The 24,719-nt window shown below is 40.1% G+C and overlaps 1 protein-coding gene and 1 long non-coding RNA gene across 8 annotated transcripts in view; one reads left to right on the forward strand and one right to left on the reverse strand.

Annotated features, from left to right (window-relative positions):
- Positions 1–24,719, forward strand: part of DZIP1 (DAZ interacting zinc finger protein 1) — a 47,980-nt gene that overhangs the window by 18,517 nt on the left and 4,744 nt on the right. For 2 of the 7 annotated variants that reach the window (XM_064493019.1, XM_064493025.1), the window contains exons 11-21: positions 6,071–6,211; positions 6,663–6,711; positions 8,224–8,280; positions 10,349–10,405; positions 15,492–15,551; positions 19,548–19,684; positions 20,906–21,068; positions 21,366–21,495; positions 22,043–22,096; positions 22,260–22,307; positions 23,557–23,750. In XM_064493019.1, the coding sequence (XP_064349089.1) occupies positions 6,071–6,211; positions 6,663–6,711; positions 8,224–8,280; positions 10,349–10,405; positions 15,492–15,551; positions 19,548–19,684; positions 20,906–21,068; positions 21,366–21,495; positions 22,043–22,096; positions 22,260–22,307; positions 23,557–23,750 (1,090 nt within the window). The remainder of the gene's footprint in view (positions 1–6,070; positions 6,212–6,662; positions 6,712–8,223; positions 8,281–10,348; positions 10,406–15,491; positions 15,552–19,547; positions 19,685–20,905; positions 21,069–21,365; positions 21,496–22,042; positions 22,097–22,259; positions 22,308–23,556; positions 23,751–24,719) is intronic. The other 5 variants (XM_064493020.1, XM_064493022.1, XM_064493021.1 and 2 more) reach the window with 5 other exon arrangements.
- Positions 450–23,563, reverse strand: LOC135322763 (uncharacterized). The gene is made up of 2 exons (XR_010383584.1): positions 22,544–23,563; positions 450–649 (listed from the first exon to the last, which is right to left on the reverse strand). It is a non-coding gene; the product is annotated as an uncharacterized LOC135322763 (long non-coding RNA).

The raw sequence follows: 24,719 nt of genomic DNA on the forward strand, positions 1-24,719 counted from the left end.
ATGTAACAAAAATTAAAATTACTTATAATTCCAATACCAAAGATAACCAGTGTCACTACTTTGTTATAATTTCTTAGTCTTTTTTCTATGCTGTAAATTTTGTGTTTCTGTAAGAACAGAAACCCAAGCATATAGTCCCACAAATGTTGAATGATGCTTTATGCCTATAACTTTACACATTTTTTAATTTAATAAAGCATAATCATTTCCTATGTTTTAAAAGTCTTCAAAATCATGATTTTTTAGTGGCTACATGATGATCTGGATGTATCGGCGGTTATTTAATCATTTCTTCCTTGTTGAATACATTTCTAATTTTTTTCGCATCACGGAGTGGCAATCTAAAGTTTTAAATACAGGCATACCTCGTTTTACTGCACTTTGCAGATAACTGCACTGTTTACAAATCGAAGGTTTGTGGCAATCCTACGTTGTCAGATGATGATGCATTTTTTAGCAATAAAGTATTTTTTATTCATAATATACTTTTTTAAGACAGTGCTACTGCACACTTAATAGACCACAGGATAGTGTAAATATAACTTTAATATGCACTGGGAAACCAAAAAATTCATGTAACTCACTTTATTGTGATATAGGCTTCACTGCCATGGTCTGGAACCGAACCCACAATATCTCCGAGGTATGCCTGTAAAAACAAGGATTGTTCACATTAAAGTCATTTTAATGGAAACAAAAATTAATTATAACACTGATTCTCCTTCATCTGAGTACATCAGAAATTCAGGTGTCAGAATGCCTCTTACAATAGTGCAGAAAATCTAAAGTAGGTTTATTTGAGGTTTTAAGATAGGAAAACTTCTGTTTATTTTTTAAATTTAAATTGTATGGGTTTTTTTTTTGCTTTCATATTCTTTTAACCATAAGTTACTACAAGATACTGAATATAGTTCCCTGTGCTATACAGAAGAAACTTGTTGTTTATTTTATATATAAGTAGTTAGTATCTGCGAATCTCGAGCTCCCAGTTTATCCCTTCCCACTCCCTTTTCCCCCTGTGTATGGGTTTTATAGCCCTTTGTATCCCCTTTCAGGCTGCTGTAGCAAAACAACATAGACTAGGTGGCTTATAAACAGAAATTTATTTCTCGTAGTTCTGGTGCTCCAGGGACTGAACTGAAAGGGTTTGTTAAAGTGGAATAGTGGCTCTGGGTGGAAATAACCCTGATGTTTATTTCTTCAGCCTAAGCTACCCATCTGAGCTCCAGATAAGATAGCCAGCTTTATACTTGACATCTCCACGGTTCTTAAATATAGCACCTCTAAAATGGTTTGTTCCCAGAGGTGATTTCCTTTTGGTTGGCGGCATCCTGGTCCACTCAGATGCACGCCTCGATTCCTGTCTCTCCCTCAATCCCCAGTTCCAGGCTATCAGCAGGTCGTGCTGCATATCTCATATCCATGTCCTTCTGGACATTTCTCTCGCTTCTACCTCCACTGAGCTCCCACCATTTCTAGCCCTACAACTGGTCTCCCAATTCCAACCTTCCCCTTTCGTAATCTGCTCTCTGTAGAACAGATGGAATGGTCTGGCCACTGGCCACCACTGTAGCCTCATCCTCATCCTCTCTCTGAACCTAACTCTTTCTAGCTTCGATGGCCTTCTGGTAATTTATAGAACATGCAGCCTTTTTCTCTTTTTACATGTGGTTTTCACTGCTAGGGAGTCCTTCCGCTTGCCCTTTACCTGGCTGGCTCCTTCACCTCTGATTTAACTTTCTCTGCTGTGTAGCAAATTGCCACGAATGTATTATCTCACAGTTTCCAAGGGATAGCAGTCTAGGTAGGGTCTCATGAGCTGCGTTCAAGGTGTTAGCCAAGCTGTGTTCTCACCTGGCGCTCCGGCGGATCCTCTCCCAAGCCTGTTTAGATGATCATGATGTGCAGTTCCCTATGGTTAACGGTGGAAGTGAGACCCTCAGGTCTGCAGTTCACACCCAGGCTGTGACTTCTTTAAGGCCAGTAGGAGAGCATCTCTCCTGCTTTCATTTTCCTCCTTTAAGAGACTTGAAGTCACCAGAGAACATCCAAGTAGGTGGTCCCCTCCCTTTATTATTCTCATCACAAGTGTAGCTCTGATCACTATTTTAAATAGTTGATTTGTTTACTTATTTATTGTCTATCTTTCCAACCAGATCATGAGCCCTGTGAGGGAAAGGCTTTGTCTATTTACTCCTCGTTTTTTTTTTTTTTTTTTTGCATCCAGTAATGTGCCTCAAGTGTGGTTTGCGCTCATTAAATATTTGTGGGATAAATGTAGGAGGTCAATAGATAGTCAACAAAGGGATCACTCAGACTTTTATTTTCCTTTTTTTGTGGATGGGGAGAACGTTGATTGTAGGGTTCAGAAGAGCAGGGTGGAAGGAGCCGTCTGTTGGTATGAACACAATATTTGAACCCAGGCCTTCTTAACCTCAGGGTCCTGCTTGCCTGCCTCGCCGCCTTGCTCACCTGTCATGCTTTGGGCGCTTAGCAGCAGGGGAGGGGAACAGTCAGTGACAACTCAGAGTGGTTGCTTTTTGTAGGAACGTTGAATCTTTCCTCTGAGATGCTCTAAGGTAGTAGTTCCTAACCAGAGGCGCCCTTCGGAATGACCCGAGGCTCTTTTCTAAAATGCTCATGCTGGACTCCACCCACTGAGCGTTGGTTCAGTAGGTAGGTCTGGGACATGCGTAGTTTGGAATTAATGCCCCCAGACCCCAGAAAACTGTGTTTTGGATACATGCTTTGAAACACTGCTCTTACAACTCGAAGTTTTACTCTTATTCTTCAGGGCATCTTTAGAACATTGGTATTTAGGGACAGGATTCAGGCTCCCTTATTAATAGGGGGTGATTCTTCGTCCTTGCTCCTTTAAGCCTCCTGTGTTCCAGGCAGCTGTGGGAGTTTCAGTGGCCTTCTGGCTGGAATACAATGTAAGGCGTAGGCGTTTACTTGGCCACTGCAGGTGGTGATAGAGAGGAAGACTGGCTGCTGGTGGTTCGGAGGAAGGAGGAGGGGTCTCACCTGGTGCTGAGGGAGGCACCTCACCCCATGTGCTCGTGTGTGGAGTGTCTGTGCAGCCGCCAGGCTACGCTGCTCCCTTGCCTGTTGGTTTTGCTTGTTCAGGAGCTGCTTACTTCTTCCTCCATTTCTCTTAAACCCTAACAGAGGGGCAAATTCAGTCAGGTTGAGTAATCTGTGCCCGAGACCTATTAATTATTCCACATGATTGGTGCCTACTGTTCCTACAATGCGCATATTGTATTTCTCTGTTTAAGGGAAGTTGTGTTTGCCAACTTTTTATTGCTTTACCTAGATTCTTGGCAGTCTTTTTTTGGTTTTGTTTTTAAATAACATTGGTAGGAGTTCAAAGGGAACCACAAATAAATGGTGGCATGCCCTTTTTGACCCAACAGAAGGCTCTTTAAGCTCAGGACATTGTAGAATGGTCACGTAATGAAAGGAGGATGGGGTAATATGGACTGATAGAGAAAAAAACCATAACACTTGAAATGGTAGAAAGTCACAAGAAATGAGCTCAAGGGCCACAAGCTTTTTGAAATAATTTCTGGTGATGCCTTGCTTAGACTCTCATTCCTCGCTCAGCAAACTCTTTTCTGTACCTTTCTGGTCAGTCCTCAATTCCGGTATCAAAATGATGCTCTCCCTTAGTTTTTCTTATGTCCCCTTTCACTTGGGTCCTGGAATGAGCCCCCATATTATCGACCCTAAATCTCCACCCAGACCCCTGGACATTTTTACTGGCTTTTCCTTGTATTTTCCAGCTCAGCGTTTCCCAAACTGCTTTTGAGGAGTATTCTCCCAGTGGTCTGTAAAAATGTGAGGAAGTTTCTTGACAGTGTTCTCCTGGGGAGAGATTCTTAGCATCCACTAGGATATGAAAGGTTCTTTTTAGTCTTTTTAAACTTTTAGCTTGGTTCAACCTAGTGTTTGTCCAGCCTCATATGAGCACAGAACATTTCAGAGGGAAGACTTTGCAATGTAGTGATTAAGAGCATTAACTTGTTTTTATTGTTTATTTGTCTGTTAAATGTAAATAGATTATTTTTAGAGTAGTTTTAAGTTCACAGCAACATTGAGCAGAAAGTACAGAGAGTTCCCAGATACCCCCTGCCCACCCCCCGTGTACTTAGCTTCTCTCATTATTAACATCCTGCACCACAGCCGTGCATCTGTTTCAGTTACGGAACCTACACTGACATGCCCTCATCACCCGAAGCCCCCAGTTTACATTATGCTTCACTCTTGGTGTTGTGCATTCTATGGGTTTTGACAAAGGTGTAACGAAATGTGACCATCCTTATGGTGTCATACCGAATAGTTTCACTGCTGTAAAAATCCTCAGTGCTCTGCCTATTCATCCTTCCATCCCTCCCTACAACCCCTAATTTTTTTTTCAATATCTCCATTGCCTTTTCCAGAATGTTATATAATTGGAACCGTATAGGTTTATAGCCTTTCCAGAGTGGCATCTATCATTCAGAAATATGCATTTAAGGTTCCTCCGTGTCTTTTCATGGTTTGATACCTCATTTCTTTTCCGTGTTGAATAATATTCCATTGTCTGGATGGACCACAGTTTATTTATCCCTTCACCTGCTGGAGGGCAATTTGGTTACTTCCAAGCTTTGGCAGTTATGAATAAAGCTGCTATGAACATCTGTGTGCAGTTTTGTGTAGACAGAAGCTTTCAGCTCCTTTGGGTAAATGCCAAGGAATGCAGTTGCTGGACTGTTTGGTAACAGTATGTTTAGTTTTGTAAGAAACCTCCAGACTGTCTTCCAAAGTGGCTGTGCCACTTTGCATTTCCACCAGCAACGGATGAGAGTTTCTGCTGCTTCATATCCTTGCCAGCATTTGGGGTTGTCATGTCCTGGATTTTGGCCACTCTGATAGGTGCACTGCTGTTACTTTTTGATTTGCTGATTTATTTCTTAAAGCCCTGACGCTGCTTGATTATTTGCAAGTCTATTTATTAATAATGCATTTCATGACATAAGTTTGAGAGCATTGACTTTGAAGACAAGAAAGTTCAGTCTGTGCTCTTCCCCCTCCAGCTGTCTGCATTTGAGTCAGCTACTCATTCTCTAGACCTGAGTTTCCCCATCTGAACAACAGGGTGGAAACATGTATCTGTGAGGTCGTGGTGTGGATTCAACAAGATGAAGTGCTTAACACAGCCTCTAGCATGTGTTGAGTGTTTTTAAAAACAACTAGCCAGTGCGGAAATGCTGCTCCAGGCTTTCTTTGTGGTCCTCTCACACATTCCCTCCTCCCTTTTATTTGATCTGCACATCCCTGTCTGCACTTCCAGGCCGTAGGCTTGGAATGTCCTTAGTGTTAATTACCAAGGGTTTTTTTTCCCTCCTCTATTTAAGCAACTTCAGAAATCGCTTTAAGAATCTTTCCATAACTAATTGAAAACAAATTCTTGAATTCTTATCTACTCTATGATCTTCCCTGTCTCTAAAGATGAATGTCTGAATCTCTGGATCTGTCTGTCTTCTGTGTTTCTCCCTCTTTCCCTACATCTATTGCTTCCTTCTTTCCTCCTCCCTTCTTCTTTTTCTCTACTCCCAACCCCTCTACCTCCCATTTCTCAATAAATATCAATAAATATTTGAGAACCTGCTAAGGGCCAAAGACTGTGCTAGCTGCTGGGTGTGTAAAATAATTAAGGTGGCCTGGGGCGCGCACATTCCAACTGGATGGTGCATATGGTCGTGTGAGGACCAGACCGCCTGGGGTCGGAACTGCTCCGTAGGAGAAGCCTTGATCCTTTATCCTTGCTTCTCCCTGTATGATTTCACGTCATGGATCATGTCCCCTTAGCTGTTCACATTATCAGTGTTGTCAGTCTTGGGCCACGAGCTCCCTGGGAACAGAGATGAAGCCCCTCGTACAGCCAGGGCCTTGGTACACAGCGATCAGAGATGTATTCAATGTGCAGATAACACAGGCCGGCAAAGAAGGCTGGGCGTGTACATACGAAAGGTAGACATTTACCTGCAGTTTGCAGATGGATGCCTTTATTGTTTTTTCCCAGCTCCTGTCACATATAGAGAAACTTCGAACCTCAATGATAGATGATCTAAATGCAAGTAATGTCTTCTATAAGAAAAGGATAGAGGAGCTAGGGCAGAGACTCCAGGAGCAGAATGAGCTGATCATCACTCAGAGACAACAGGTATTTGGGGGTATATATTGGCACCATTTTTCTTTAAGTGGTGCAATTTATCTAAGAACATGTGTTTTCATTTTAGAGTATTTGTTAATTTGGATAAGGTAAAGAAAATGGAACAATTTTCCCCCTGTGGTTGTTTGTAAAAGTAAATCCAATAAAATAATTTTTTAAAGGTATTTTAAAATATTGTAGAGTGAGCAGATTTATTCATTTAGAATTCAGAATAAATTTGAAGGTTGATAAGAATTTCTTTTGGTAATTACTTTGAGAAGCAGCTCAGTCTGAATGCGCTTTTATAAAGTATTTGCCTCCATGTCTTTAAAGCCCGCATGTCCTGTGTCTTTGGGGGGTTTAGTGAAAAGGTTCGTTTACTGAGTACAGTCTCTGTCCATTTTCCAGTATGTCCCTGTCTAGTTTCAAATGCATATCGCTGAATGACTGTGTTTCTTTGCAGATTAAAGAGTTTACCAGTAAACCATTAAACAGTGTCAGTGAACCCAAAGGTAAGTGTACCAGGATCCCAGTGCTGGAGGCACGGCAGGCCTCCCTAACTGTGCGTTGGACAACAGAAGAATGTGGGGCCCTGTTGGTCCACTGTGCTAAGGTGGCATTCCTCTGGTTATTTTAATTTGGGAGATCTGTTACCACAACCCAGAGAGTTGAAGAATTTTAAATACTGAAACTGTAACTGAATGGTCTCCTAACATTTTGATTAGAATATTGTTATGCAAATAATACATGCTCGGTCACCATACCTCTGGATGGATGTGCAGTGAGGCGAATTATGATTTAAAGTACAGGGTCGAGGCAGACTGGGTTCGAATCTCATCTTCAGCACTTTGTAGCTGAGTCTCTGCCCCCGTTTCTTTAGCTCTAAATTTTGAAGATTAATAGTAATTGCATCTCAGGCTGTTTAGACAATTAAATGGGAGAACATGTACAAAGAGCACCTGTTAAACACTTGTTAGTGTTAGCCGTCGTTACTGGCATTAACTCCTAGTTGTCCTAAAGTGCCGTAGAGTCTTGCTGCATGCGTCTCCATTGTGGGAGTCCTGTGTTAAGGGTTTGTTCTAAGCACAGTGGGGGGATATCCAGCCTACTGACTGTAGCAATGACAGCCACCCATCTCCATACCATTCAAGAGCTAGTCTAGAAGGGAGACTGGGAGGCAGAAGTGCAGGGTCTCCCAGTACACCAGAAAGCTTGCCTTCTGCATGGTCTCCTTCTGAGTAAATCCCAGTCTTGATTCCTGCAAGTCTCAGGTTATTAAAGAATCTCTGTCTGCTTGATGGCTGCCAACTGGGGATTGGTAATGGGTGTGTGAGCTAGGTTTCCTCCCTGTTTCTGGGGGTCACAGGAGATAAGGTCATATCTCAGACATAGGCTGGGTTCAGTTCCAGACTATTGCAAGAAAGCCAGTAATTACAATAAAGCAAGTCATATGAATTTTTTTGGTTTCCCAGTGCAAATAAAAGTTACGTTCACATTATACTGTAGTCTATTAAGTGTGCAGTAGCATTATGTCCAAAAAAATGCACATACTTTAATTAAAAAATACTTTATTGCTAAAAAGTGCTAACCATCACCTGATAATACAGAGTTGCCACAAACCTTCAATTTGTAAAAAATGCAGTAGCTGCAAAGTGCAATAAAAGGGAACCACAATAAGTGAGGTCTGCCTCCACAATGACCTGCACACTTGTTTCCCTCTCCGTCTGAGATAAAGGTCTGGGAGGGGTGGTGCTTCCCTGTAACTCCTCTTGGAATAGTGAGAGTCCAGGTAGAGAGGAATACCTGTACAATTACTTACGCGGCATAAATATTTGACTGAAAAATAATTTTAAGAAAAAGTTAGCTTTAAAGGGATTTTTGTTAAACATCTTTTTTGGGTGAGTTGGTGTATGTTGGTAAATTTCATTTATTGTTTTCTACGGGAAAATATTAGGATACGTGCTGGCAAAATATAACCCATAGCTTGTGATTTTTGTTATTAATTAGTTTTTTTGTTATTTCAGGCAGTCCTTTAACCTGGCAAACTTTTGAGTCTAAGCCAACTGCCCCAGCTGTGCCTAGTAAGTTTCTATAATAGGCTCAGGGTTCTAAAGATATTTTTAAAGTGCTACATAAAGCCATACATAACTTCTACTTCTTATTTTTAGAGACTTTTTGAACACCAGTGTGTTTGGAGCTTATATAATGACCTATTTTGATTCCTGGCTTTGACCTACATCTAAAAACCCACATTGTAAATATCCATGCGATTTTGGGGGTGGTTTTGGTTAGCCATACCTGTTATCTTACAGTTTGCCTTATAAAGGGATGACTAAAGTCTCTGGAATCGCTCCAGTTTGTACTCTTGGGTTTCCCATGGTAACACACTGTGGCAATGTGACAGGGTGTGGTGGCCGCCACATTTGGCATCACTGAGACACAGCATTGCAGGGTTTGTTTTGACCTGATGCCCCCATAGTCACTCAGTTGAGGTCAGCTCAGCACAGCTGTCTCCCGGAGCTGTCAGGATTTGGCTAGAGTCCAAAAAGACATAATCTGTACAGTTTAGAAACGGACAGATTGTTTTCTTAATAATTAATGGTTGAAAAACTTTTTTCTAGTCAAGAAAATGTAAGGGCGAGGAAGTAAGGGAACAAGTGATGGTGGGCCAGAGAAGACAGAGGTGTGAACAGGGTCTGAATACTCATGCACTGAGGCTGGGCCCTGAGCGACGATTCATATGGGCCCGGGACTGTGTGGTGATGAAAGGACTTTGATGAGCATGTTTGGGAATTTGGCACAATTGACTGGAAAATGCTAATGGTTTTAACTGTTCAACTGCTTCTTGAGGCCTCTTGATGTTGTTTCTGGAAGCTGACAAGATTGAGAGGTGCTGAGGAGGAGAGGGTAGTTTGAGTGTCAGGAGTAGGGTTGAGGGGAGAATAGAAGCCTGAACTTTTATGAAATTTCTAAAAAATGCATTTCAGAGAAGGATGGAAAAATGAAAAGACACTCAATTTTTATCGTTTATATTTTAACTATATTTGGCACAATATTGGAACAATAATGTGTTCCAATAAAACTTTATTTACAAAAACAGATGAGGGCTAGTATGTCCCACAGACTGTAGTTTGCCAAACCTTGATCTAGATTAGCAAGTTGCAAATGGGTTTAAAGGTCATATTTCCAGAACTGTTAGCAATTTACCCATAGATAGGAGTTGAACACTTTGACCACCAGGCATTGTAGAGGCAAAATTTTATGACTCTGAAAGTAGCTGAGGTTTGTAGCCATGGTGTTTTAGAGTAGGATTAGAATTGAAGCTCTATCCTAATAAACTAGGGGAAGAGTTAGTAAATAGGCAGACAAATAGCTGAGAGAAGAACCTCAGACAGGAATTGTCAAACATTGGGAGAGAGGCTGTGGAATATAATTTTCCGAGGTACTTTGAAGTAGAGTGTTAGTCTTACATGAATTGGATACACTCCTCTCTAAAGGCTGTGGCTGAATTCATACCTTCTCACAGTGTCCTCCGGCCCAGTGACTGGGGTAGTTTTTTTAACTGGCTTATTATAAATGAATATTCATAGTACCACTATTCACAGTAGACAAAAAGTGGAAACAACCCGAATGTCCATCAGCTGATGCTGAAGCATGCTACCCCATGGATGAGCCTTGATAACATGATGCTGAGTGAAAGAAGCCAATTACAGAGGACCACATATTTAACTGCATGATTCTATTTACATGAAAGGTCCAGAATAGGCAGATCCATAGAGACAGACAGTAGATCAGTGGCTGCCAGAGGCTGGGAGGAAGAAGGAATAGGGCTAATGGGTACAGCTGTTTTGAGAGTTCTCCAATGTGATGAAAATGTTCAAAAATTAGGTAGTGGTTATGGCTGCACAACTCTGTGACTATACTCAAATCACTGAATTGTATATTTTAAAAGAATGAATTACATTTTAATAAAGCTGTTAAAAAAAAGTGGTTTAGGTTCGTTGGTAATATCTTCGTCATTTGAAACATCTGCCCCTTACAGTCTGTACAGATCTTGACTAATTTAGTGAATATTTAGTTATCACCATGTTCAGATGCTTGCACTTTAATTACAGAACCTGTGAGCTCTTTCTTTTTATGCTGTTTCAGTGAGTGCCCCAGCCCCACAGACTCTGGATGCTAAGTCAAGTCTAACAGTGGCACATGGTAAGTTTCAGCAAAGTCTCAGCCTTTTATGTACAGTTTCTGCCCTGAGTTAGATAACTTATTAACTGAAAGTGCTTCTGTGGGGGTGATTATGCAAAATAAAACATTTTAGTGAATGCGAAACAGTTAATAAAACTGCAGTCTTTGGATGTAACGTTACTGTAAACTGAACATACCTACCGAAGTCATAAAGTATAAAATGTATCTACTGCTGGGCTCACAAGTAGAGGTTTTAACTCTAAGTAGTACTTTGATCCTTTGTAATTTTTTTTGGTAAAAAGTAGTAGGTACTGGGTGAGAGGGTGACTTTCTACTAGACCAGCCAACCAGCACATGCCACAGGGCATATGTGACTGTTTTTATAACTTTGAATGTGGCAGCAAGTCACCTTTTTTAAACAAACAGTTTCAGCGATTGGTTGGGAAAATCTAGAACTCATGTGATGGAAACGAAAGGAAAAAATAGAAACCAATGGACGAAATTGCTGCTGAGATCCAGTTCTTAGACCAGGCCACAGGGTGATAGTTGTTAATATGATCTGGTCGATAGGGCGAATATTTGTAGCCATATTTTATTTTTATACAATTAAAGTACTAACAGCTTTTGTTTTGTGTTTTAATATGTTGCTTTCCTATGGTCTGCTGTATATTAAATGAATTAAGATGTGAAGGGGACCATCAAATAAGGGGACTATCTTATTTAGCTATAAATACTTCTGGAATCTAATGATTACTTCATTCCACTTTTCCTTCGTAGCCTTTTAGTTAGGACTTAAAGTCATGGTCAGTCGAGTTGGAATTTTTGTCTTCATAAATATTATGGTCCATATACAATGGCCTTTTGTACTTATCCTTTTTACTCACTGACTCATGAAATGTTTATTGCCTTTTATTTTTTTCCTAAGATCATTTTAGTTGGATTGGTTCTCCTGGGCATGTGTTCACAACATGTAATGCATAAATTCTCCACATATTGGATGTCATTATTTACAGATGTTTAGAACATGCAGGTTTTTTTCCTTTGGACCAGGAACAGAGATAATGTGTTTCTTGGACCTATATAAACTTACTTTAATATTGAATATGAGGAAATTATCTCTGGCAGTTACTCTCTATTCGTATTATTTATGTCACGTCTAAAATCTCTCTCGCCTCCTTTTTTAGGGTTGATTTTATAACGTGTTGATGGCCACTTCTCTTTTGTAGCTCAAAATGTGTTTTTCTTTTTTTTTTCTTTCTTTTTTTTTTTTTCTTTTTTTGTTAACATTCTGTCTGATATTATACAAAGTCTGCTTTTTTTTGGCTTTATGTTTTTGGTGCCCAATTAAGGACACAAACAGCAGGCATGTTATGCTCTAGAGCTAATTCAAGTGTCCTGACAAATCTGTCAGTTCCGGAGCACCGTCTTCCCTGTGGACCCTGCCCTGACTGGGCCAGGGCTGCATGAATCAGCCATGCCTCCTTGCTGGTATCTGCTGGGATTTAAATGCCAACCAGACCTGGCACAGGGCCTGCAGCCCTTGGATTGGGATCAAAGCTGATTTGTGAGCATCTCAATGGGCAGGAGCAAGGAGGATGCATGGCTGGGGCCCACTGCCCTGCCCCCTACCCCCAGCCATGGCAGCTTCCCCAGGTCATGGGGCGGGGGGTGCACAGGGAAGGTTAGTCACATATTGTGTAATGTTAATTAGCCCAACTACCTCTCTGTCTTTTATTTTGTTCTCTCAAAGAACCTTGATGAGATTCTTTACCACAAAAAATCTCTTAATTACTCACTTCTGAGGTTGGGTTCCCTGGGAAGCAGTCTCTGGGGTGGAGGTTTGCAGGTGAGGTTTAGGCAGCGCCCTTTAGGCAATCCTCCTGTAAAAGAAGTAGAGCTGGGCATTGGGGGATGCTGAACTCAGATGCAGCGGCAGTGGAGGCCTCAGCAGACTGTTCTGGGAGCCTCAGAGCTGGAATGGGCACTTTGGAATTTTCCTGGATTGAGGTTATCAATTACCAGATATGGGTTGTGCCAGGGAGGGGTGCAGGCTATTCCCTTCAGCTGAAACAAAGCAAAAAGTAGGAGCAAAAGGTAGCAGGAAAACACCAGGTGAATTATTGGTACAGACGAATTATTTGGCTGAGCATTGAGTATGCAGAAGAGATCTGAAGGATGTAAGGCTGGTTGAGGTTTTTCATGGGAACCACTGAGTGCCAGACTGAAGCTGTTTGGGTCATTCTTGTAGCTGCTGAATGTACTGAGGTGGGCGTGGCAGGATTGGAGAGGCGGGCTGTGGGAAACTTAGTCTGACCAGTGTGTTCAAAGAATCAGAGCTGGGAGATGGTTGACGATGTTATCCTATGTGATTCCTTACCTAGGAATCAGGGTTGTGGTAATGAAACAAGAGGGAGTAGACATAACAGCTGTTCAGTGGGATTGGTGAAAGGGCTATGCTAGTGATTGAGGGGCAAAAGTGAGGGAAGGGTCAGACCATGAGCTCAGGTACTAAGTCGATGGCAGTGCCATTCAGAGAATTCTGGAAGACAAACCCAGTGAGTGCCAGTAGGGAGGCACTGGGGCTCTGTGGCCAAGAGCCTGGGCTTTAGAAGCAGTCTGGATTCACGGTTGACTCGTGAAATCATAGGCTTAGGTTCCCTTGCCTGCCGAATGGGGAACAGAGTGTGGCTGCTACGGTGGGCTGTGGTAAGGACCAAGTGAAGCAGGTTCTTTGGAGCAGAAGCCACTGAGCACGCACTAGCTAAACGTTAGTTCCCAGGGTCAGAGTGATGAAGTCCAACAAAGTCAGCCAGTGGACAAGGGGCTGAGTGGAGATCTGGAAGTTTTTCTCCTGGAGGTAATGGTGGGAGACTGACATTTAGGATTTTTCTGGAAGCCCTGGACCAGTTCAGAGGGGAGATTCAAGCCTCTGACAGTTTCAGTTCTCGTCCTAGAGATCTCAGCTCTGGACAGGAACTGGGATGTTGGAGGCTGGACCTGTGGCTTATAGAGCCATAAGAATGGTGGGTCTTCCCTCCCCACTTGGGATATCAGCCTGCTTATTTTGGGAGCTGGGATCTGGTCAGCCTCACCTCCTCAGCCTTTATTATTGTAGGAGCCCGGGTTCAGGAATCTGCCCCTCACCCTCTCTGCACCACTGCAGGAAATGTCAGAATTTCAGCAATTAATCCTGACTCAAGAGAATCAGTCATAGAATTATCCCTGTAATATAATGATAATAAGTATACAAATGATGATTTTGTAAGATTTTACAGAACTTTTCCTCCTTATTCTTGTCATGTTCATAAAGTACAATAAAATATAAACCACGTGATTTAAAAAATGAAATTAGCTGTCCTCCTAAAATCTCTATTTTCAGCAGTTCAAACTAGTAGAATAGTCTACTTTGTATAACTTTATTTTTTTAATTTTTAAAAATTTTATTAAGGTATAATTGACATAACATTATATTAGTTTCAGGTATACAATGTAATGATTCGGTATTTGTATTTGATTTGATATATATTGCAGAATGATGACTGCAGTAAGTCTAGTTAACATCCATCGCCACACATGGTTACACATTTTTTTCTTTATTTGAATAATTTAAAAATCTTGATGCTGAATAACAAGTTTGAAAGCACATTTTTCGCATTCAGCAGTTGCGTCATATGGATGGAATAAAATACTCCTTTGCAGGGCCATGTTTATGTTTCAAAATTAAAGTGGACTCCTATTTACAAGTCAGCTGTGTTCTGAAATTTCATTTGAGAGTAAAATGCATTTCTCCCATACAATGTTAGATATGGACTAGGTTGCTGAACAGTCTATAAGAGCCTATTTATTTATACCTAAATATAGTATATATATATTTATTCATATACACCTTTCTCTCTCTGTGTGTGTGTGTGTGTGTGTGTGTATTTGTATATGCCTAAAATAGAGTACCAGAAATACCCTTTAATATATTAAGAACCAGACTGTTAAAGTAGGGGTATTAAATTCAAGATAATAGGTGCAAAGCACTTGGATCTGTGCCCGGCAGCCCGGTGGACACTCAGTAATTGTTGGCCATTATTTCCCTCCCCAGTCATCCGCCCTGGGGTCTGGTGGCAGGATGAGATGACCTCCATTCTGTAGGTGCGTGTGGAGGGCTCTCTGGGGAGGTGCCCCGCGTCAGGCTCCAAGTTGAAGATGAATGAACCAGGTGCCTCCTGAACCAGACTTCTGGTTGCCTTTCATTCCGTGTCTAATGCCTGACTGCTGTGGTTGGACCTGTAGCCAAAACCTGACCTCCCACATGAAGGAACTTTCCCTCTGTTGATAGGATGGGGTTTGGCTTTATCCGTGCTGCCCGCAGTTTTCCTTGTGTGTGCACAGTGACATGTCCCTGGGAAGTCACGCAGAGGCCTCATCTCCCTCGGCCAGTGATCGGGGTGGGATTGGGAAAAGCCCATCTTCATCTGTTATTTGTCCGCAGCTTCGTGCTGGTGGCTTTCTGGGAGCAGAACGAGGTCTTAAAACGTGGCTTTGGGTCACGGAGGTGTATAATAATGGGTCTTAGTCCTCCTGCTGAGCCCAGGATACCTGTCCCTGCCCTTTTACCATTCTGGTCCTACCAGTTGAAGACCCTGGGGCTAGCAAGAAGTGGGAATCCCATGGCCGTGTGATTTTTTTTAATGCTTTTATCTTTGCAGATTGGAATATTTTCAGTAATTTTCTATTTAGCCACCTGATCAAGATATTTTACAAGGAAAATATTTTTAGGGATAAGTGAAGAAGATATTCTGCAGTCACGTCCTTGTACATTAAAAGAAAAAAGAATCATATCAGGCGCTAAGTTGATAAGTGAGAAAGTTTAACTTAATTATTTAAAAATACAATCTCCGCAGAGTGGAGTTAACAGAAAATACATAGAAAGGGAAGATACTTTGGAAAAGCGACCAGCTTTAACTGACTGCCTTAATGTATTTTCCCCAGTAAATTCTTGCTATTTTAGGCATAATTAAAATACTATGGAACTATATCTTTCAAAAGTGTTTGAAAGAAACTGACTTTACTCTGCTGTTGTCCTGTTTGTACTGTTCTTATTTTTCCTCATTAATAGAACAGGCATTCTCATCGCACATACTGGAACCAATAGAAGAAGTTTCAGAGGAAGAAAAAGGTAACAAAAAGCTTGATCAGGGTTTATATCTGCATCGATTACATTTAGATGCTAAACCCAAGCCTTGGAAGTATGATCCAGTGGTTTTTACTGTAGTGTATCGAAATTAGGGAAGATGTTTAGGTTTGGATTACATTTTCAATCTATATGTAGTATTCTGTCATCTTACGCCCCTAATATGCTGTTATATTTTCCCGTTTTACTGTATTCTTAGCATATGAATAAGAAACTTCCTGTGTCAAGGAACTTGAAAAAAAAATTTAAGCCTTAAAGCCAACACAGAGATTTTCTGATCAGATAACAAGTCGACACACACGTGCCATGTGCCAAATGACACAAAAATATTCCTATCACAGTAGTTGTTTCTCATACCCTGAATCTATGAAGTGAATAGGTGAAGAGCCCGTTTCAAAAGTTGTTTTTAATAGCAAGGGAGACCTAATGTCTAAGCTCTGAGTGTGTAGTATTTATGTCCAGAGTATCTTTATGGCAGAATTTGGGAGCTGTTACAGGTTTGGGGAGATAAATAAAATTATTACTCCTCCTCATTTTATCTGGCAGTTCTAAAAATTATTCTCTATCAACTAATTTTTTGAAGTTTGTGAATATTTATTTACATTATTAAGAGCAATTTCTAATGCTGTACTTACCCTAAAACAATTATATTCAAATCAGTTTATCATAATTTTCTCCTTGGTAATAATAATGCTTTACCATATGTCACTTCTTTAGGAAAAACCAAAATGTTTATGTGGGCTCTGGTTTTGTCATTTTTGTTAGGAAGAGAGGTAAAAAAATATATTCTAATAAATAAATTCTTAATATTTGTTATAACTTCTGTATTCTGTAGACTTGTTTCAAAAAATTTTTTTGTTTGTTTTCACAAGGCTAAAAATTGAGAAGAGACTAAATCAGGCATATCTATAATATCTACGTGATGTGTATTTTCATTTTACTTGCATGTAACATGCTTTCTCTCTCCTACATAAGTATCATTTATCAACGTCTGGAACACAAAATCCCTTATTCTTGGAAGAATCTATGAAATGTGTCAGGAGGGTCATAGATAGGGTCCAAAATCCTGAAACTGGAATCTTAGGTCATAGAGTTCACACTCATTTAAAAAATGAGCCAGCCAGGTTCCAAGAGGAATCCTGATTTGTCCATCATCACCACTTTGGTTCCAGGTTCCAGCCACTGCATATTCTGCCTGTTCTTCTTTTAGGATTCTTCTACCAAGACGTTATAAGGCATGTTAGGGACATTGACATTGGACATTGACAGCAAACACCATTGTTGGTTGTTGCTACATTTGGGGGGCTGGGCTGGGAAAGAAAATAGTCTTCATCACCCTCCTCGTGTTCAGACACAGCTCTGGTGGAAGATGGGAGAGCACTGAGGACGGCTGAGAACACCCAGGTCCCAGCACACTGTTACCAAAACCAGTCACCACATTCTTCTGGTGCCTCCATGGAGCCAGCATGCTGGCAACAGGTTAATTGCTGTCAATAAATTCCTCAGCTCATGCTAACATTTTGCAGACAAAATGCCTGCGCAGCTAAATTTTGACAATAGTTTGCAAAAACACTACAGCTTTTACCAAGAAGTAACTCATACGTGACTATTTCTGCATCCTTACTTTTTGACAGTAAAGTAAGGCAGACTTGATCTTGTTGTTCTATAGGATGTTAGAATGTGAGGGCCAGGAGGAATCCTAGGGACTATTTTATTTTCAGAAACTTGAAACACGGGGGGATTAGGAGCTTGCTTTAGGTCACTGAGTTTAATTAGAGCCAGTGCTGAACTGAAGTCCAGGTCTTGTGCCTTCCGTAGTTTAATGCAAAGAACAAAATGGGGGAGAAAGTCAAGCTGGTCCCGCCTCTGCAGGACTATATGGGTGGTTTTGGGGGAAGTCTCTTTACCTCTCTCATTTTAGAATCCTCATTTGAAAGATGAAGAGATTGATTACTAGATGAACAAGTTCCTTCCAACTTAGAAATTCTGTTGTGTTTTGTTTGTGTGGGTTTTTTTTTAACTACTTGCTTTCCACTGCGATTATTTGCTTACCATAAATGGTGTGTTGTAAGTCTGATATAACTGATCACACGTGTGGGCTATTGTGTGTTAGCCTGGCTGTCGGCTTGGGCATGCTTTAAAATTTTTAATTAGAGGAAATGCTGATCTCAAGAATATTTTTTCTTGTTGATCTTGGTGAGCAGTACATGCTTTAACTAAATTCTTCAGCTCTGATTAGCTTTCAAGTGGTTGATTTCACCTTTACATAAAAACTTTATGTTTTTTCCTATCCACTCTATCTTCTTTTTCTCAGTTCCGCCGGCCAGCCTCAGCCTTGTAAGAGTCCTTCCTGTCAGGGGTTTTCTAATTATTCACAAATGGCTTTCCAAAGCAAGCATCAATGTATAAAGTGAATTTGAAGACTGAGACAAATGTTTAATCTGCAGTCATTTGGAGGAACTCGGACATCAAAATGAACCTGTCATCAGAGTTGAGGGTGAACCTGGACCAATCAGCAAATGAATTCAGTTACTGCTGTCAAAGGCCTTACAACTCTTCTAAACCATGGCCAAGCCATTCCGAGCATCACCTGACCACTGCATGTGGCCCCATGTCCTGGAGCAGACAGGATATGCAGCCCCTCTTCAGGCTTTGCTTCTGTGTTGTTCCTTTTATATCTGAGTTGCTGGCCAAAGAATTATCTTAGCATAATTGGGGCGAGAGGTGCATGTATTTCAATGGTAGCTCGATGACTTCCAGGCTCTCTTGGTATTTCTTTTTACCTTTAGCCTTAGAGTTGCAGAGTTGATGGCCAACTAGCAGTCAAAGCCAGCAACACAGTCATGGATGCAGCTAGGCCCTCTAGATACTGATGGATTCAGTTCCTGGGTCAGAAGTGCTTTTTTTTTTTTTTTTTTTTTTTTGATGGTTTCAGAATATTGGGAAAATGGCAACCCGAATGCTGCGAATATAAAGTTTAAGAATATAAAGTTTTTGTTCGTGTAGAATCATATAAAATTTTATAATTTCAATTTAGCAAGCCACAGTACCAAAGTATAGAAAAGCATCATCATGTAGAATTTTCCCTCCTATTTAATGCACAAATAGTAATTTGACTGATTTTGCTTTCAACAAAACTCTTAATTAATGAACAGAAATACTCTTCACTACTGGACTGGAACCAGTGTTTAGAAAACATCTTCACAGAGGATCTGAACTGCCCAGCACAGGGTCTCTTTCCTTGAGCCTTCGGTTTCCTTTGACATAAGGACTCAGTTCTTCAAGGTCATGTGATCATGCCCCTTTCTCCAAACCCTCTTGAACTAGACATTTTTTGGTGAGGAATAACAGGAACAAGGAAGGACAAGTTAAGTGAATCTGGCCTGTTATTTTTTCTTTATTTTTAATTATAGGTTGTTTTAAATAAAAGATACTTTTCCTAAGACCTTTGTTAATTTCTTTTTCATTTTGGTAAATATTTTGAGGATGATAATTTTCACCTTTTGAAATTTTATGTGAACTTAACCTCCACTAAATTTATTATATGAAAACTTAGTTATTTAAATTAATAGGTCTTTTTCTTCATTAAATGATACCTAAATTCTAACTGAATTTAGGAGAGATGAATCTTTCAGGAAGTAGCAAAATAATTTTAGGACAAAACAAGCTTTTAAATAAGTTTTTTTCCATTTTGCTTTCTAGAGGCATATTTTGTACATTATTTATCTAGTTATAATTTGGTTAAGTTATCAAAAAAAGAAGTCTTTAAGGATACTGAAGTTTTGAAGCAGATTTAAGATAGTTTTAAAAATTACAATACTTAAGATCCTGTATTGCATTGAATGACTAAAATATCCAAAAACTTTAAAACACTATAAATGCCTGCTTGCTGTTTAGAAGTTGTTTTTTGCCATTTTCTGCTTAGAGGTTTAATGCATTTGTATAATTCCTTTTTAACACATTTCTTAAACCTTATTTCAGGAAGGGACAATGAACAAAAATTAAACAACACACATTTAAGGAAAGCTTTGAGAAATAATCCCTCCCTCACCAAGGAAGTAAGAACAGTCTTGGAGCAGAGTTTGGTGGAGAAACTGGAAACGCTGGGGATTAATGCAGTAAGTTCACTCACTTTGGGAACATTTGCCGGTTTTGTCTTGTTTTCTAAATAAGAAAGGATCAGAGAAGAGAAGAAGGCATGTCAGTTCTGTCACATTTGGAGACCAGAGGCTAAGGTGATTTGATTCATTAAACACTTAGCTGGAATTCACATGTGCCTTACACCTTTCAGAAAGCTTTCCAAATATTATTCAAACATAAAAACCAGTCTCTGAGGTAAGTGACAGCATTATCTGCATTTTACAGCAAGGTGAAGTAATTTGCTTTAAGTCACACATTAGTGATGAAGGAGCCAGGGTTTGCATCTAGGTAGTTGCAGGGTTGCTTACATCTTGATGTTAACTCCACATTATTGCCTATTACAAAATCAGCACTTAAGCAACACTGATTAGATGAATGGGTGAATGAACTGTATTTCATCCTGCTGCCAGATTTAGTAGTTCCAGTCCATCATGATCATGTTACATATACTCTCTGCTTTTTAGTTTTCATTGCACACATAAAATACACAAACTTAATTGGACAGCCTGAATTTATATACTTATATGTGTGTTTATGTGTACGCATATCACATGTGCATGTGTCTGTGTTTGCAAAAGTATGGACACATGTGCATGCATGGTATACACATATGCATGTGTGCATTATGTAATGCAATGCATGTGTGTTTGTGTGTGTGCATGTGTATAGCATGTTTGTGTATGCCGGTCTGTGTGTATATGCGTGTGTGTGGATCTGTGTATTCAGGTGTGTGTATATACACTGATCTGCGTGTATACATGTGTATACATGTATATACATGTGTACCTGCATTTGTGTGTATCTGTTTGTATGTGTGTATACATATGTGTATAGATAGATATTTGTGTGTGTGTATGATCTGTAACCACCACCCAGATTAAGAGACCCATCATTTCCAATACCCTAGAAGACTCTCTTTTGCTTTCCTTAGTTAGTATCACCTATTACTCCCCAACCAGAGCTAATGGATATTTTGACTTAGTTTCGTTTGTTCTTGAACCTCATTTGAGTGGAATCATACACTATGTAGTATTTTGTGTCACTTCTCTTTGTGATTTTGTCTGTAAGACTGATACTTATTGTTTCTTTAGCAATAGTTTGTGGTATCATATTCTATTGGCACAGTTAATGCTGACAAACATCCATGAAATGAAAAACAACCCAGAATCACTGATTAACTCAACATTTTATTCCTTTAGGATATACGCGGTATTCCAAGTGATCGCTTGAATAGAGTGCTAAGAACCGTGGAATCAGCAAGACATGAGCGAGAAAAACAAATACCCAACATTCAGCAGATTCGCAAATTCCTTGAACATCAGGTCAGCTGTAAAATTGAGGAAAGAACACTACTAACTGCAGGTAAGTCTGTTACCAACTGCCATGTCATTTCTGCAGACGGGAGTGAAACAGAACAACTGTTTCATAATTTTAAATGGTTCACAAACTTCGACACTTAATTATCAACTCTATTACTATTTGAACAATTAAATGCTGGGTCTCAAATTTTGTTTTTACATTAAAAAGCTCCTGTAGTGAGGACTCTAGTCCCCAGAGATTGGCTGGGCTTGTTCATTTCAGTGCCACTGTAGACAGTGTTGTAGTGTTTTCTTTTGCTTTTCATGCCCTGGAGACTCATGAGTGACACTGCTATTCCAGATAGGTACAATGCTTCTCAAGTGGATACCCTTTCAACTGGAGAAATACCCAAAGCAGTACACCTTCCTCCCAAAAGCAGACAGTTGATTAGACAAAGACCTGTTTTTACTGATAAGACATCTGTTCCAAAGTGAGTATTTTCAACCTTGAATCTTTTTTTATTGAAGTTTGTCTCAGTCAGCTTGGGCTTCCGTAACAAAATACCATAGACTGGGTGGCTTTAACAATAGAAATTTGTTTTCTAACACCTCTGGAGGCTGGAAGTCCAAGGTCAGGGTGCCAGCACAGTCAGGTTCTGGTGAAACTTCTCTTTTGGGGCAGACAAACCCCCTTCCTGCTGTGCCCTCACAATGCAGAGACAGCGCACGCCTTGGTCTCTCTTCCTCTTCCTACTAGGACCCTAATTCCTTCATGTGGGCCTCACCCCCATGACCTCATCTAAACCTAATCACCCCATCTCCAGATACCATTACACTAGGGATTAGGGCTTCAACATACGAATTTTAGGGGGACAAGCATTCAGCCCACAGCAATGTTTGATCCAACAGAGAATCACACTTGGAATGCCTCCCTGTCTCCATTAGCTGCTGCTCACTCTCTAATAAAGCAAATTCATAGATATTTATTTTAAATTCTGTTATTTACTCATGCTGGAAATATTTTTCTATTGTTTTTAGAGTTAAGAAAAATATCATGGAAGATCATTTTCCCAGAAAGTCCTCAACCATTGCGTGAGTACTGAGAGAGCAGCTGGTGGTGATTTTAAAAAATTCTTTTCATTGAACATTCCTTTCATTCTAAATGAGTATGCTCACTGTGGTTCACTGGATCCATAGTTACTACACGTAATATTTAATTTGTGATTCCTGTGTGACATCTTTGTTTCTTTATCAGATATTACCTAAGTCAACAGCATTTATCCCATGTGGCCTCCATAAACAAGTAAGGCCTGAGTCATTTCTGTTACCCACCCCCCTCCCTGTCCCCATGTCCAATAATTTTCAATAAGCATGATAAATTAAATGCATGATGTTGCTGGACCCATGATAGTGCAGTCAGATGCTATTTTAGTGTGGAAGTTGATAATGGCCCCAGACTTTACTCTCTTAGGCTCTCTAAGGATACTAAGATTCCCAGCTCAATCATTTGTTAACTATGCCACCAGTTCAGTTGCTTACCTGTTTTAAGCCTCAGTTTTCTTATCTGCAATACAGGATGCTGCTGCCTTTTTCACAGGATAATTCTATAGATGAAATGAGAACATATGAAAAGGGCTTGGCCTCAGTGCTTGGCACTTGTGGCTACTCAATAAACTGTAGGTATATTACTGTTGTTATGAGTAAAACTAATTTTATAATAATTGAATTTCATCATTGGCTTATTCTGGAAATGATGCTTTATATCTTCATTAAGGCATTATGTATATGTAGTAAAGGCAGTATATAATATAGTAGAGACTATAAATAATAATTCACCCTTCAAAACCACTTTTCATGTACATAATCTCATAGGAAGAGCCTATTTCACGGGATGTAGTGTAACTGAACACTGTCTGGAATTTAGGTGCTCAATGAATATTTTTTAAATGAATGAATACAAATCTGAATTTGTTTCACTTTAAAATAGGGTGATAATTCATGTGATAGTACAAATGAGATTGTGTACTTATGTAAAAGTACTTGGTAGGGTGCAGTGTAAAGGTAAGCTGTAAGTAATGACACTATTTTAAAAGACGGTGTATTTTATTGCAGAAATTTTTCTTCCCCTGCAAAATGTTTTTCTTAAGTGTGTGAAAACCAATATTAAGAATGTACAAATTTGATATGCATGACTGGGACACTGTGCTGTACACCAGAAATTGACACATTGTAACTGACTGTACTTCAAAATAAATAAACAAATAAATAAGTAAATAAAAATTTTTTTAAAGAATATACAAATTTGGGTTTAGAGGAGTAATGTCATCACTTCAGTCCATTTTGGTAAATACACCACGTGATTGGCAGGTCTGGATTTGAAGTGACTTTTTAGCCTTTTGCCTAAGTCCTGGACCTGGCCGCTGTCTTGTTCCATGGCCACACAGTCGTTTGTGATGCTCCCTGAGAAAGTTCCCACCACTTTAAGGGGCATATTGTCTGTGACTCCTGAAACATGGAAACAGTGCCCCTTGTTTCGGTTTTGATTTGTGTAGGACCCCTCCCTTTAGTTCAGAGGAAGAGCTGGATGATGACGACCTCATCCGGGCATATGCGTCCCCGGACTTACTTCCTGTGCAGTCGTCTAAAAGCAACAAGAGTAGCCTGGGAAAGAGCACCACCAAAAGTGACACTGACTGGACCGAGGGAAGTGAAATAGAGGACTCTGACATTTCTCCCAAGCCCACAGGTAAGCTTTTATCATTGAAAATCTCTCAAATTTTGTTTAGAACAGTGATTCTCAACTGGGGACACCAAGCACTGGGACTGGGAGCTGAGAAAGTGCTCAGGAAAGGAGGAGGTTAATCCAAAAAGCTCCTGCTGCCTGAGGAAAACAGACAGGACTTGGCAAGTCATTGATGTTCAGGTGGGAGGAGAGGAAGGAGTTGGGGAGGCCTGGATGTATTAGTAACAAATACAAGGGCTGCTATAACAGAGAACCACGCACTGAGTGGCTTGTCTCACAGGAGCTGGAAGGCCAAAATCAAGGTGGCAAGGTTGGTTCCTTTGAGGGCTGTGAGGAAAGGGTCTGCTCTGTGCTTCTGTCCTTGGCTTGTAGATGGCTGTCTTCTCCCTCCACCTCATCACATCAACTTCCCTCTGTGTGTGCATCTGTGTCCAAATTTCCCGTGTTTGTAAGGACCTGGTGACCTCATCGTAACTTGATTACCTCTTTAAAGGTCCTTTCTCCAAATCAGGTCACATTCTGAAGTACTTGGGGAAGGACTTAAACATAGGCATTTGGGACACAATTCAACCCCTAACACTGGGTCACTGTGAGAACAGCTGTTCTACTACACAGTGCTGCATTTTGGAGATGGGGCAATCCTAAAGAAACAAAAGGTCCAAGTTTATAACTGCTGATAATTTGCTGAAGAGAACTGAAGCTAAAGGGTCATTAAAAAAAAAAAAAGAAATTCTGTTTAATGCAGTTTAAAAATTATATATTTAAGCATATCAGATGTAATTTACTGTGTATAATTTGTATATACCATGTATTTATATAATTATGTAAAATATAACTACTCATTTAAAAATAATTGATTTTTAAATACTGTATGAATATACTATTCTGTAGGCTCCTTCACTAGAATTATAAAGTTTCTGACCATGTACCTGAATGAGACCATCCTTCCTTGATTTAAAATAAAAATTGTAT

The sequence above is a fragment of the Camelus dromedarius genome, chromosome 13, assembly GCF_036321535.1.
Source record: "Camelus dromedarius isolate mCamDro1 chromosome 13, mCamDro1.pat, whole genome shotgun sequence".
Classification (NCBI taxonomy): Eukaryota; Metazoa; Chordata; class Mammalia; order Artiodactyla; family Camelidae; genus Camelus; species Camelus dromedarius.